This window comes from Papilio xuthus, unplaced genomic scaffold (genome assembly GCF_000836235.2).
Source record: "Papilio xuthus unplaced genomic scaffold, Pxut_1.1 DF826938.1, whole genome shotgun sequence".
NCBI classification, from domain to species: domain Eukaryota; kingdom Metazoa; phylum Arthropoda; class Insecta; order Lepidoptera; family Papilionidae; genus Papilio; species Papilio xuthus.
The window spans coordinates 228,320-243,913 of record NW_013531711.1 but is presented as its reverse complement, the minus strand read 5'-3'; the positions used below and the strand labels follow the sequence as shown (position 1 = coordinate 243,913).

At 38.8% G+C, this 15,594-nt stretch overlaps 1 protein-coding gene across 3 annotated transcripts; it reads right to left on the bottom strand.

Annotated features, from left to right (window-relative positions):
- Positions 1–1,149: 1,149 nt before the first annotated feature.
- LOC106121823 (uncharacterized) lies at positions 1,150–14,486 on the bottom strand. 3 transcript variants are annotated; one of them, XM_013317648.1, is made up of 3 exons: positions 14,376–14,486; positions 5,540–8,121; positions 1,150–2,513 (listed from the first exon to the last, which is right to left on the bottom strand). In XM_013317648.1, exons 2-3 carry the CDS (start codon positions 8,119–8,121, stop codon positions 2,402–2,404), a joined length of 2,694 nt encoding a protein of 897 aa, XP_013173102.1. In that variant the 5' UTR covers positions 14,376–14,486; the 3' UTR covers positions 1,150–2,401. The 3 variants fall into 3 exon arrangements, with proteins under 3 accessions (XP_013173102.1, XP_013173103.1, XP_013173105.1); XM_013317649.1 differs by lacking the exon at positions 14,376–14,486 and adding an exon at positions 10,354–10,398; XM_013317651.1 differs by lacking the exon at positions 14,376–14,486 and adding an exon at positions 9,768–9,833.
- Positions 14,487–15,594: the final 1,108 nt, after the last annotated feature.

The window sequence follows — 15,594 nt, the reverse complement described above, 5'->3', positions numbered from 1 at the left end:
ATTTATTTCTAATTTATTCCTGTGTATAAATTCGTTGGAACACAGTTTGTCAGATGTAAAGTGTGTGATTGTGTCGTGGTGCAGGATGCCGGTGAGGTGGTGCGGCGGCGAGCACACGATCCGCTCGCAGCTGCGCCAGCGGGCTCGACCCCTGCCGCGCAACCCGCTCACCACACGGCCCTACATCGGCCTTGGTTTCGACGGAAGGGTAATCATTATACATTCCAGTTTACCGTTTAATTTCTTAGGAAATAAGCCATGTTGTAACTCTCATATGGACATAGTGACCGACAAAATAACCACATTGATTGTCGCCGTATGGAAATATCAATGTTGTCTTGAGTGTTGAGGCGAGCGACGTGTGTTCCGCAGACGTACCACATGGAGGAGGAGCTGCAGCCGTGCGTGGAGTGCAACGAGCTGCTGGAGCCGCGCAAGGACGCAGCAGGGGGCGAGGAGGGCGCGGGGGACGCCTAGCCCTGGGCCCGCATCACACGCCCCGCCTCACGCCCCGCCACACGCCCCACTACAAGCATTCCCTACAATACTTTGTTACACGTTTAATTTCGTTCTTTTGGTTTTATACATTTTTAGTTTATATTCTTATTGGAAGTTTTATTTGGTATTTGATGTCATTAGGTTATTTATTATTATATATAATATTGTTGCGCGCCGGCCATTATTGGCTTGTATTTGTTGTTGACGAGGTGGCGCGGGACTTATTAGATCGTTTAGATATAAAATATAGATTTTTTATATACTCAGCGGTGAAGAGTAATAATATATACTCGTATGAAAATAAATAAAACTATACGAATAAAATTCTAATATATTTTTGCATTCCCTCCGCTGTAGTACTGCGCGATCTCTTGTAATCATTAAATCATGTGTGTGTGTGTGTGCGCGTGTGTGTGTCAGCTGGCTAAAGTAATAAAATATCGTTATCACGTTGTTTATTACTTTAATAGCCCTTTATAATAAAGTTAACTTGTAGTACTTATGCCAGGCATTCACGATCGCTGCACATCTTATACAGATGGTCCACAAAGAACTGGAGTAGTCAATAATTTTTAAATAAATGGCAAAGTGTAGTAAAGAGTAGGAAGGGTTAGGTCAACTGGTTAAATCCAGTAAAACAATCACTAATTGAATAATAAGTTTTATTTCATAAAAATAAATAAATAATTTACATTTTACACAAAGCATATTTACATCTTACACGCGCTATCAAATAATTTAAATAAATACTTTTAATATTATTATCATTATAATTTATTGTCTTCAATTATTTATTGGAATTAAAAAAAAATAGAATATATTTTAAAATTACAAAAGTTACAAAGAATTTTATAAACATTTGAATTAAGTTTCTATTTTTTCATAATAATGTTCAAAGATTCTTTCAAAACTTGCAATTTAAAAGTTCTTTTAAATAATGGACAGATAGATAGCATTTGATTGTAAACTGTAACTAAGGTTGGATTAATTTCATTTGCCGCGGGTTTCTGATACCAAAATGCCTGATTAAAACAAACATCTGTTTGAAACTAAATACTTTTACGCGGAGTTGTTTGCCTCGAAAACCCACGGTTATTGTAATTATTAAATCAAATCAAAAATATTTTTTCAATCGTTCCATCATTAATAGTGTTGTGACGTCATAACGCAGTAACCACGTTTGACCACTAATTTAATGAAGGTATAACTGTAGGTAACTAAACTTTTTGTACTTTACAATGAAAGCATACTTCAATTAACTGGCAAAGTATAAATAATATAGCAACTATGTGTCCTTATTATATATAATACAGCAAATATTGCTTACGCTATATAAATCACTACTCACACGAATATCTTACATACTAACACAAAGCGTACGTGTATATTACTTCTAGGATAGTATATAATGTGTACCTCACAATAATATAACAGTTAAACAGTTAACTGAAAGTTAAATATTTAATTTGTTTACAATTCTTATCTTTCTTGAAAAGATATTGATAAAACGTGGTTTTTAAATATATTTAAATAAATTAAATAATTATTAATCAATGAATAGTTTCTTCTTGGGTAGACTTTTTACAGTGCACCTGTTTAGTGAGTTTGTTTAAATTGTCTAACAGTACGTACAAACCCTAATTCTAATTCGACTATAATTTGCACACACAGGATTCCATAAGGTTTACATTTTCAACCTGAAATAATTTGCCATTTTTGGCATTTAAAAGTTCGTTATCAAAAATAATGCACAGAGATGTCTGCTTCCAGACAAAGAAATAAATTCGCTACTGCATTTGACTTATTTGTATTATAAGAGCCAAAGGGTTAGTAAATAAATTTCCTCGACTGTATTTAAGTAGCAGCTATGTCTGCTAGTGACAGTGCTGTGGATGGTATTGTGTCAGTGGCGGTCGCAGAGGAACCTCGAGCAGTCGTGGTCGCGGCTGGCGGCCATCACGTCGCCCAATTGGTGCGCCACCGCCGCCGCGCCGCCGCTGTTGCCGCGCGAGATCCTGGAATCATTTAAATTCAAATATTAGACGTATTAAATATAAAATATATTTTGTATGGACAAGTGCTAAGTCATCGGCAAACCCCCATCCCATTTTTAAACTATAGTTATTTTTCTTAGTCATCTTTCACCTGTTATCGTGATATAAGCGAGAATCGTCAGTATTATCTGACTGTTTATATAATGTTTTATTTAATAATTCGCGGGGTCGATCTGGCGCGGCACGGCGCTGGCAGAATGTGGCCGGACCACTTTCACCGGACATCGCGTGCGGCGCGCCATTGCGTAACATTTTCAGCTGTGACAGGACTTTTGGCGGCAAACTGTCTGACTCGAGCGGGAAAACTAAACAATTTGTCAAACACGAAATCATAACATCACAGTGGTATTAAAGTTGTGATTTGTTTGGTTAAATAAAAACCCTTGGTTAAATAAAAACACCTAGCTTTTTCCCGTGACTTTTCTCGTAATTAACAAAAACTTAGTAGCTATGCGTTCTTCTAGACTATGTTCTATTTCTTTACGTAACTTCATCAAGATCCGTTCTGTTTCGTTTTGGAGATACGCAATAACAAACATTCATCTAGCTAAACGTTTGCATTTATAATATGATATTAGTAAAAAGTAAGATTATACGAAAAGACAGTTGCAAATAAACAACTTTTTAAGATACAAAAAATAAAAAATAAAATAACAGCAAAAAGCCAACATCACGCGGTGTTCCCAGGCGGTCACCCATCCAAGTACTGACCGCGCCCGACGTTGCTTAACTTCGGTGATCGGACGAGAACCGGTGTGTTCAACGTGGTATGGACGTTGGCGACTACTCATCAGAAAATTATGTATTTACTCGAATCAGTGTGAATTATTTTTTAAACAAAATGCACTTTTTTATTAACGAAATACGTCATATTTATGAGTCATGGTTTTCGTTTCGACTCATTAAAACTTAAAAAACAATATTTACTTTATTGGATTAATCCGTACAGCAAATACGGAATAGTGCCCTATAAAATTAATTTGTATATTAACAGTAACTTAGTCGTACTTTCGTTAGCGTCACACTATCGCCGCGTAATTATACGCTAGCGACGAGTTTCTACAACAATTTCAAACGAGAAACTCGCTGGATAAACTGCTGGACGACTTTACCGTGTCAATGACTTCCGCTCTTGTCTGATGAATGTCAATACAGTTTACAAATGCAACAGGCGGCGCACACTTAGTGTCCGAATATATTATCTTAGTACGTAAATCATTTTAGTGTTCAAAAGAAAAGAACTAAACACGTGCCTAGCTTCGTATCAACAAAATCTAGGTTATATTCAAGATAAATTTGGCATAAAAATAGAAGAAACGCTTACGCAATCTATTTCCTACCTACGTATAATTCTGGATTCCTATTATCTAGAATAATCACTACATTGCGTTGATAGTGTGAATAATGTTATATAAAATGCGTAAAACGTTTTTACGCATTCAGAGTAAAGCGGCATAGCTTCCTCTTGCGTTTCCCCACGCCTCACTGTCCCTTTCCACAGCTTTCTTGTTTTCCCCACGTGCGCGGTGCGTCGGTTTAGCCATGTTACGTATGCACATACAAACGGACGGACGGACGCAGTTATGTGACGCCAGAGCACCGCAGAGAAAGTCCCTATCCGTCACTACCGACATGACCCTTGCAAATACTTATAACATTAAATAAAACAGCAAACAGATCAAAATATATTAACTGGGACAATCAGAGTTTGTTTCATGTTACTTAATCTACAATTAGGTTACAATTAACAATTATGATTGTGTCAGTATGTTCTTCTTGTATTAAGTTTTAAGTTTAAAGTACTGAGATTAGTTTACTTTAAGATCATCAGGTGAATTAAACTATCTTTTCTTGGAAGACGAAGGCGCGGGCTACAGCTAGTTCTATAACATTTTCCTTGTTTCACTTATAAAGCGCGATGGACCAGAAAACATTTTCCTGTTTAACTTTTTCAAAGTTCAACTTCTACTTAGCGATACACTTGCGTACAAAAGTAGTGTGTGTTTTTAATGTACGTTTTTTTTATTAATGTAAGCGAATGTAGGTTGCGAATTTTCCTCGTTTTAGTAAAACATGTACATATAATGCCTTCCTGATCCGCCTGCCGAGCAATGATATTCAAACCATGAGGCGCTTTGTTGACCAACCGTGAAAATCAAGTTTGTTGTTCGCAACACTATACTTTGTGACAAATCTATTAACTTATTTAGTATTTGAATTCTAATGATTATAGTATTTTTACAATTAAATCAAATTAACATTTTACCGTTATATAATATTTTATCGAGCTCGGTGCTCCAAATCTCTTCCGCTGTAGAGAAAGTTCACCTGCATCATTGTTAAAACCCGATATTGAGATAATTGTAGTTGTAAATGTACGAACCTAGTCATTTACTGACACAGATTTCATCTTGTGCAATGACCTATTTTTTATTAAAATAACATCAATAATAAAATAATAATTTTTTTTATTTAAATAACATCATTAGGTTTAGATAATCAAAATGTTAGATAAAGTATTGGTGTCCGAGTATTATCACATGTAATCTAATACTATATTCTATGTATAAATGTGAGTGTCCGGTGTCCGGTGTCCGGTGTCCGCGCATCATCTCGCTTGCTTTCACCGACATTGACGTTTCTCCCGAGTAGACTCGGCCCCCGTTCACTGCCACCACATCGCGTTTATGCAATGCTAGTTTGCAGAGTGTTATGCCGCGTTATGTAATTGATCGCGTCCCGAAAGCGATGGAGTGTACCGGTTGCATGACGGAGGTCGTTTTGACCTCGAGAAAGCTAGGCTAGTGCACCCGGAGACACGCGCTCCGCTTCACTATTATCACGACTGCCTTGATTGTGCACAAGATAACGAATGTCGTCGATGATATTCTTTAATTACATTACTGTACTTATAAAAGCGCAGGAGAGTTATTATTATATAGTGGTTTCATAAAGTTTTGTAAATTATGTGTAGTAACTTTACTTACATTTTTAGTAGAGATTCCATCTTTTTCTCCATGGTGAACATGGAGTCAGAGGGTTGCGAGGTGAGCACTTTGCAGAAAGTGTACTTGGCGCATTGGGAGTCGCGCCAGTCGGTGTGGCGCACAAGGTCCATGGCAGCCGCGGTCATTCCGGAGGGGCTGAGCGGCACGTCCAGCTGCTGTAGGTCCTCAGGCATGTCATCCGACAGAGCTCGTTTTACGCTGCGCCTCAGCCTGGGCGACACGTGGGCCGCATACGGCGCGCTCAAGAAGCCCAGTAGGTCGCGCTTCGCCCGACCGCCGTCGCCGCTCTCGGGCGACATCACCACGTAAACATTTTCGCTGGGCATCTTGTAGTTATCGTCGAAGAATTTTTGCGTGCTTAATATTTGTCTGTCGATATCAAAGGGTGCACCCATGAAGGCGCGCTTGTGTTCCTTTTCCATATCGTCCTCGTCCGTGTCGCCTCCGACAGCGCTTCTCATCAAGTTGGCATCGAGCAGCCTGCCCATCGCGACGGCGCCTAGGCCGAGCGCCGCACCGCCCGCCATCAGGCCCAGCGCGGGCAGCATGGCTGGCGCACCGGAGGCCGCCGCGGCGGCGACGCCTATTTTGTCTTGCGCGTACCTTTGACTTTGGATTGAGTTGGACGGGTAGAGGCCCAAGTTGTGAGAAATTTTATGGGTCGCCTCAACGATTGGCTCGAAGACGGGCTGGGTGACCTTGGCGATGGGGTCTATTATGGGCCGCGTTAGCGACTGCATCGTTTGACTCGCGGTGTTTATGGTATCCTTCATGGAGTCGGTGAATCTCTTCCAAAGAGAAGGTTCGGGCATTCGTTTTACATATCCGTAAGTGTAGGGGTACTTCGGACTGGGATTGCGTTCATAGTAAGAGAACTTGTTGTATTCGTCCTCATAGTATCTGTTACCGGAGGGTATTTTGCTCTGAGATCGCTGCTGGGTGTAGCCGATGGGCTCCATGGGATAGGGGTGGGCGCTCTTTGGAACGCTTGTGTAGTATTTCACTTTCCTAGGCAATGCGTCGTAGTTGTCGAGGCCGTCGCGAGTCGCCTTGGCCGGCTGCACTCCGAGCTCGGGGTGGGCGTATTGTAAAACGGGATTTCTTTCGTCGAAACTTAATTTAGAATTTTTAGGTGTGTAGGCTATCGAGTTGGGAAAATTAACATCTCCGGGGTGTTGGAGCATTCTTCTCTGAATGTGGTTTTCCGCGTACTCCAAGTCCCCGTGCGCCCGCGAGCTGCGGCCGCTGAAGTAGTCGCGTTTCGATTCTTGTTCGTTGATCTGCTTGATGTATTCGATAAGCTTGGAGTTGGCCACTTTCGAATTATCGGCCTTGGTGAAGGGACCGTAGTTGGATTTCAGATAATGACTATCTTTTTTTTGTTTGTACGCGTAATTTGGACTATTATTAATAGTATAAGAGCCAATTGCGTCATCTGCCTCAAACTTAACGTTGTCAAATTTAGTGAACGGCCCGTCCTTGTGCTTAAAGTTGTCCTCCTTGGTAAACGGGCCGAAGCTCTGCGAGGGCTCGGCGGCCGCTATGTCTGGATACACGTCTGCCTCGGGGATCGCTCGTGGAGGAGTATAACCTTCGGGGTAAGGAACCAGCTCACCGTTGACCACTCGCGCGTTGCGCCAGGTCTTCTTGTCGGACTCGTCGTCGGGCATTCTAATGCCGTGTATCTCCGGAATTCCATCGTCGCCGATAGACAAAATGGACCTACCTCGCTTGTTGTTGTACTTTTCTATCGCTTTCTTAATGTACGTTGGGTCTGAATTCACAATCACAGGGTCGGGCACTTTGATATTTTCACCATCACCATCAGACACTTTTGTGCTAACCACTTCAATATACACTGGGTTCCTGTCGTTTTTGATTATTGGATTATGCGGATCGAATCGGTAATTTTTGACACGTCCACCGTAATCGAGAAAACTTGAAGAAGTAATGTAAACTTTTTTGTTTTCTGTCTTCTTGTCGTTATCATATGTGGGGTAGTAGCTAGCGGTCTCTGGGTCGACGTCCGGTTTCCCTCCATCCTCTTGTATGTGGGACTCGGGGTACACGGACACCGGAGACCAATTCCCGTACTCCGCTTTTACTTCACTGAAACTTTCCTCTTTGTCACGATTCACGTAGTAATCGAAACCGGCGAGGTCGCTGTTGACAGTTCCCATGAAATTAAGTTTCCTCTGATCTCTGCCCTCCGTTTTATTCCTCTCCTCCCCCGTGGAGTTGAGGATGGTCGTCTTGACAGAGACGGTGGTGGGCGCCGGCGTGCTGGTACTGGCGTGCGTCGTCGACTTCAAGTCCTTCTTTTTGACGATAAGTTGCGTGACGTGCCCAGACTTTGTCCTCACGTTGAGGGTCTCCGTGGTGAGAGGGTTGAGACTCCGGGAGACCTTGAGCTCTGTTCTGGTTGTACGGGAGGGCAGGATGGTGGTTCGGATGGTCTTTGTGGTTGTGGTGTTGTTGTCGCCGGTGTCCGCAGCCGCGCTGAGCACGGCGCAGAACATCCACACCGTCGCACATATCCGTGTATATTTTACGGTAATCATCTGGAAAAGAAAAGGATTTTGTTAATATTTCGTATTAGAAGTTTTAAGTTTTAGAATACAGTAAAATATAATAAAGCTATAATGTTAATGTTTTCCTATATTATTTGTAAGAGGTTCCAAATTTTACTAATTGTTGTGAGTTAACTCGGCGGCAGGTTCCAAACATTTCTATGGAACATTTCCCATGTTAAATATGGTGAGATGTCAGTTCCTAAGGTACTCGAAGGCCCTCTTAGAGCATCAACTACAAACTCAAGTGTACGTATGTGAACCTATTGCTAAAGTAATACAAATATAAACTTATTAAGCTATTAAATCGTATCCATTGCGTGTCGATACCTACGCTTCCTCTTGCACGATCGTATGGAAATTAATATTCGCGTCAAATGCATTTGGTGAATTTTATTAACTTACATTTACGGGTTCTTTTTAATTTTAAAGTAATTTTACGTTGACACAAATAATTTACATACGTCATTAATGTGACGTCATCAGATGTATTTATCTAAGAGCATAATAAATGAAATCTGCTCAACACAATAACAACGTCTTGTGCGCTGTTAGCGCAAGTTTCGCGCGACGTTTTCTCCCGCGCAAACGGGTGCGTTTCCTCGCCGCTTTGGCGCTGGCGTCGCGTCGCGGTGGAAAACCATCATTATCGTCATTTCACACGGAATATCTTTTAGAAAATCCGCATCTTATTGTTCTTGCTCATGTATTTGTTTCGGTTTTTAATGCGTAGATGAAGATTTAGTTGACTGATCGGCTGTTGACCTGAATTCATTCTACAAAAAACATCAGTAAACTTATATTGTTCTAAAATGATTGACGGACAATATCAGCTTTTTTAACTTATCCGTCTACCATCATTAAATCGTTAGTAACTGTAAGGAGCATCCATTTATTTTTGTTTGCAATTTATTGAGCAAAAGTGAAACGTCAGCAGCGTAGTGGTAAGGTGCTCGGGTGAATGCCCTGCATCCGTATAGAACACAACACATCATGAGATAAAAAACACTCAGTTTCCCTGCTTCTGGTGCTTTGTTACCCTAAAAATATCCTAATATTCAATTTATATTAATCTTACAAATACGATTGTTTGGTTGTATGTATGGATATCACCAGAACAACGTAACGGATCTCAGTATGATTGGCAGAACACAGTCGGAATGAATTGTTGAATGATTTGTTTTTTTGCAATTCAGACAGAGTCATGGGCGACAGCTAAAGATCCAATAAACAAGCTTTTAATTAAGCATTAGTTTAATATTTGTGATATTTGTGTGTCGTAGCTAAGAGAGATGTTACTATGAAGCCTAAATAGTTTCATATATTTCGCAACAGCTCCGACATTGTGTTACATATATGTATGTAGGTAGATTGTTTATTATGTGTCTTGCCCTAGATCGCTTTCAAGTTTTTAAGTGGAATTTTAAACAGATATTTAAATCCTTGCAAGTGTGTTGCAATGTATATTAATGTGGCCATGGTAAGCTAAATTAGTTTTTAGTCGTTTAAGTAAATAATTACATTACTTAGTTTCAATTAAGTAATAACGACCTACAAGCGAGGCTCTTTCAAACTACTTAATTGTTTTCATAGAATATAGTCACATATTTTTATAAACATAATTTATATTTACATACTCAATAGAACTTCTCTTCTTCTTTGGATATGGATTGGTATGAGATCCGACATTGATTTATTTTGGTCGTGACATAACTAGCTAATAGGATTTAATGAGTTTGTAAATACAACAATAACCATAGACAAGGGAGCGGCTGACATTTGGCGCGATGGCGCGGCGTGACGCGTGACGCGCCCCGGCATTGTTTGCTGATCGCGTATCGGGCCAGGATGGAGGGGAGGGGGCGCGGGACGTGAGGTTCCAACATTGTAAACGATTGCGAATGCGTTGCGAAACCGATCCGCGGCAATTCAGACTCTCTGCAGGTGTATTACATAACTATATGTATGTATGTACACTTGTCGTGCTCAAACAGACAAATTTAAAACAGTACTTTAGCGCCGAGTCGTCAAAAAAGTTTTTTTTACGTGATAGGTTATAAAAATTACGGTCTTTTTACAATTAGGTATCGCAAATGAAGATTTACTAAATGTAGAAGTACATTGTTAAATGATAAATAAGGAATACTTTTGTAATAATTAGGTCTTATGATCTGAGTTGACATAAATTAAACAAGTAGGTCAAACAAAACCTAAATGACTAACAACCAGTTAGGTCTCAAAACTGTTCCAGTTTTCCCTTTCGTGGACACGTAAATACGGAAGTATGATAATCAATGTCGGCGCGTTGCGCAACCGACGAGGAAACCGAATCGAACTGAAATAAGAAAGCATCGCATTCCGATATAATTACAAAATCGTAATGGACGCGTTTGGGCGCCGCCGTCGCCCGCACCGCGCCGCCCGCACCGCGCGCGCGCCCGTCAGGTGAAAGTGGTTGCGTCACTCCGCCGCTGCGAGTCCACTACAGATGGCGCGGCGGTCGGTGACCATAGACATTGTTTTTTAATAGAATAATCCTTCAAAACTCTAAATTTTTGTTCTGTAGATCTATATTACTATAATGTGTATAAACATTATACTTAGTATTTAAGGGCATTATTTTATTCAAGGAAGTGTCTAATCTAGTACTAGGTCAACATTATTAACCTAATAATTATTAACCTAATAACGGCAATTACGTCAGAAATATAAATGAGGGGATTATAAGCAGCAGATTGTTACAATTTTAACGACAACTGTTTTAATTTTATATCTGATATAATCATCAAAGAGTGGTAATACCGTATTGCATAGTAAATGATTAACATCTTGTCTTTAATTTAGTCGCTAAACATTGATATTATTAGAATCAAAAGAGCATTTACTTTGTAATTAGACAATCCCACGCGATCTTCACTTTTCGTGCTAATAAAGTGAAGCTCACATTGTTTCGGCAAACATTAAACATTTCTAACGACCCTTTCTAATGACCAGAGACAATCGCACCAAGAAATGTTTATAATGGTGCTTTAAAATGAAAACGTTACTAAAGATTAAAATCGAGTGAAACTAAAACAATTACTAGCATAATCAAATGTAACCAGAATATATAGAACTTTGTGTATATAATAAATATATGTGTAAAATCACTACACATTTGACAAAACCTGCATGTTGTTGTGTTATCGTGAATAACCCAGATATTCCAGTAGCAGCAAACACGAGCACACACATGAATATGTATTGGGTCTCATTAAAACGCCCGCTCCACTAATTCACACAGAGAAATTATCTTTAATTTAATTCAGTTACATATTTTTAATATACTGATATTTTAAAATTAGTAAATCATAAAAAATTTCGTTGAAAAAAATATTTTTTACACACGTTCTTGCAGTTAAAATCTATTTCAAATTCAAATGTATATATTTAATAAGAGATAATTCTTTGAGAAACACTTGTCATAGCTAAATTATTATTATTTGTTCATTGTTTTTGAACAATGATTTAAATAATTTGTTGTAAAGTTGCGACAGGGGTCACTAACGTTTATCAGAGATAACATATTAGTGTGTGACGAAGTATAGACATTACTCCGATACGGTCACGCCTTGCCCTACATACACTGTTGATGACCGCGGAGGTAACAATAGGTAACATAACAAAACTACATATAGTTGACTTCAGTACAATGTGTACAATTTTAAAACGATGTAGATAATCAATGTGCTTTAGCTTTAACACACTAATGAGGCGGTTAATGGTAAATATATTTACAGTCCACTTTTGACTATATCTATTTTAGACTGGGTCTGATATAACGAATTCTTAGTCTATGATTCCCTTGTTTAATATTTTAGTTTGATATTTGCTGGATATCTTGGAATTGCTAAATCTAATAACCCAAAAGGGTAAAGCAGTATAATATTATAGTTCACAAGTTGGCGGTAAAATTTTGTAAGGGATCTACTAGAAAAAGTATGGGAATCTCTGGTGTAGAACAATTGTTGATTTCAACACCGCCATTATCAGAATGTAACAAAAAGTAAATGAACCAGTTCACTAGAGAGCTGATCGATGCGACTCGCAAAGTTGCACAACAACACTAGGCAATACGCATTACACTGAAGCAACAATACTGCGCCTTGTGTGTACTGCTGTGATGTAATCTGCAATCCAACTAAATAGATCAAATCTCTGATATATAATCACAAAACAATTCATTGAGTTTTTCACGAAATCAAGATGCAACAACCTGGTTTATTGTTTCAACAAAATGTATCAATAAGAAACTTACCACATTTTTTGTTATTTAATTCTATGTTTGGATATTTAAAGGCGATGTTATAGAAAAGGGAACTTTGTTGGACATACTTATAAATGTAAAGTGTAGTTTAGCGCATGCAAATAAATAAGCGGTTGCATAAACAAAAGAAATGGAAACCGACGACATTCAACAGTGGACGATGTCGGAGCTGCACGGCATACGAGATGGTTACCTGATCACTTTCTAACACGAGCGCGGGTACAAGTGCACAGGTAGGTAATGTTACAACATAATATTGTTATTTATACTTTCTGGTATGTAATGACACTTGTTTGATGCCTTCTTTAACTTAAACTAGTGCTAGGTCTAGGTCGCACACATGTATTTTTACACTATGTTTATAGTTGCAACGCATTTCACATAAAAGTGGTTATGATTTAAGTAGGGAAATAAATAAATGAAGATATTTTATCATATGTTTATGTTTTTCTCTAAATAATGTACGATTTTAATTAGAATATTCTGAAATTTAATTAACTATGTTATGATATATTAAGAAATGTGATTATGATCACTTCCTATTAATATTGTGATTAGAAATACGCGAATCGATTGGTGTCATTACTTCTGGAGACACTGACCTCTTTACATGGACAGGCTATAAACCGTAGCATTTTGTGCGGACGCGATTATCGTCTTTTTTCTGGCTAATGGTAGTGGTGGTGAGAATTCGAAGTAATATTAGACGTTTAACTGTCAGAAACTTCAACAGGCGCGTTTGAGTCGGAACGGAGCAAATGCTGTCATTTCCAAGCAATGACTTATCCATTTATAGAAAACAGTATCGCTTATTGAGTCATAGGAACTTTAAAATTGATTGATGACTTGTATTTCTTTAACAGATCTCTATTTATTATAATAAGGCATGCACCACATCATGTGCTAGCCCTGACCTAGCCTGCCGCTGTACATATTATATGTTGTTCGCCTTGTTTATCCTATTTGACGGATGTGTTTGTATCCGCACATGGCACGTGGCCATCAGTTAACCGTCACGTAAGAGAATTAAATTCGCTTTCCACTAACTTTTGAATATCGAACTGCAAATTATTACCATTAGAACTATAGTTTTGCACGAATACACGTTTTTGACCTATTTGCACTGTAAGCGCGAAAAGTCAACGACGTAACTTTGTAACGGCGGACATAAAATGTTAATTATTGAAAATAAAACTGCACAGTTGTATATTTTTTCGATTAGGTATGTATCGTAACATTGACCATCAAACATCGTTATAATGTTGAGTCAAACTTTGCTTTTAAACACTAAGCGACCATTTACACGGTCGCTTTTTTGGCGCGTTAAAAAGCGTTCAAACAAACATACAGCAGCGCTTTTAAAACGCGAACGCTGCGCGAACGTAACCAGAGTTTTTAAAAGTGTTCGTCGCTCGGGAACCGCCAGCGCCGAGTTTTAACACGAACGTTTAATATTGATTTTACATATATACAATTCACGTTGGACTGTCTGTATGTGATGTGTGCACCCAGATAATAATTTTTGTCTCTGTCTGTCCGCGAGGCCGTATTTGTTCCGGGTAATCTCCAGAACGGCTGACCCATTTTGACGGGACTTTCACTGGAAGGTATACAGTGCATATTATTTTATTTTGCACTGACAAAGTTGCGGGCGACCGCTGTAGTAATTAATTTAGTTCAAATATATGATTCTAATCCATATCGACTCATTCACTTTGACGATGTTTTTAAGCAAGTCACCTAAGACCAAAGCTAAAACTAATAAATGTCAAAAAAATGTTAAATTGGCCCACCTTACAATTTAACGTCCAATAAAATAAATAACCACTAATCCGATATCCAAAAAGACTTTAATCGCATCGTAACACTGGCAACTATAAATTAAAATAAAAAAAAACAATAAAAAGCCGCGTAAAACAAATAGAAAGGTGTTGCTCACCGTTCAGCGTGTCCGTAGAAAGTGAAAACTTATGACATGCTCCGTGCACTGACACTCGCGAGCTTTGTATCCGCGGTATTGGCACCGAGGGAGACACCGCAATGGCCGAGGTGCTGCAGACAACTGGAGCCTGTACCGCGCTGGGGCTTCGCGCTGCACTGCCCGCCGCACGGTGCCGCACGCTGACGAGTGGGGTGTTCGGATGTTAGTGGTGAGACATCGTGTATCACAATAATATGTCTCATGTCAACTATTCTTATGGTTGATATAATAATAAACCATTATTGTAGCTTCAATCTTATTGGGATTTGGTAAATTCTTACTTATCATGTTTTATCAGTGTGTCATCTGGTAAGAGCTATCTCGCACTGACGAGTCGTATCGTATAGAGTAAAATCGTAGAGTAAAGTCTGTTAAATGGTATGTTATAGAGATTATATTTAAAATTACGAGCAATTTTTTTAATAATTTACTAATGTTTCTTGCAAATATTCCATCTAAGCTTTAGGCCGGTGCAGTCGAATGGCAGGATTCGAACTCGCAACCGTGTGATCGGAAATCCGTACCCTTAAGCATTGAGCTATTGGCGCTACGATGAATGCGAAGGGTATATAGTTACTTTAAATTCTTAAAAACTTCGTTACGTATGATAAATTATTGCATTATTAAGTATGAAACCAAATGACACAACGTTATAAGTATTTGTGTATAAATAGTTATCAAAAAAGTGTTTGTGAAGGAAATTTTTTGTCATTTTCAGAACTTTCGTAATTGTTTTTAATTACGTTGTTGTTGGCGTAGAGTAGGAGCAACTTTTAACTTTTAATAAGACAATTAAAGGAAATATAATATGTTCCACAATAGGTGGGAACAGTTGGTCTATGTAATGTGATGCGTAGCGCTTTCCATTCTAATTATGAAATAACATGCAAATGAAATGAAGGAGAAAGTGTGCAATGTTTTGACAAATATTCAAATCTTTATATTATATTATAACAGAGTTGCGATACATTTCTTTAGTTTACAGAAATTATGGCTATTTGTTTCATCATCAGCACACTATACGTCTCCTCTGAAGGGTCAGAGCCAACCCTAAGTTAGGGGTGACTAGGCAATTGTCAACCACGCTGGCACAGTGTGCGTTGACTTCACACTTATCTTTTAATTTCTTTTCAGATATGGGCAGCTTGGATCACGATGTTTTCCTTCCACGTAATAA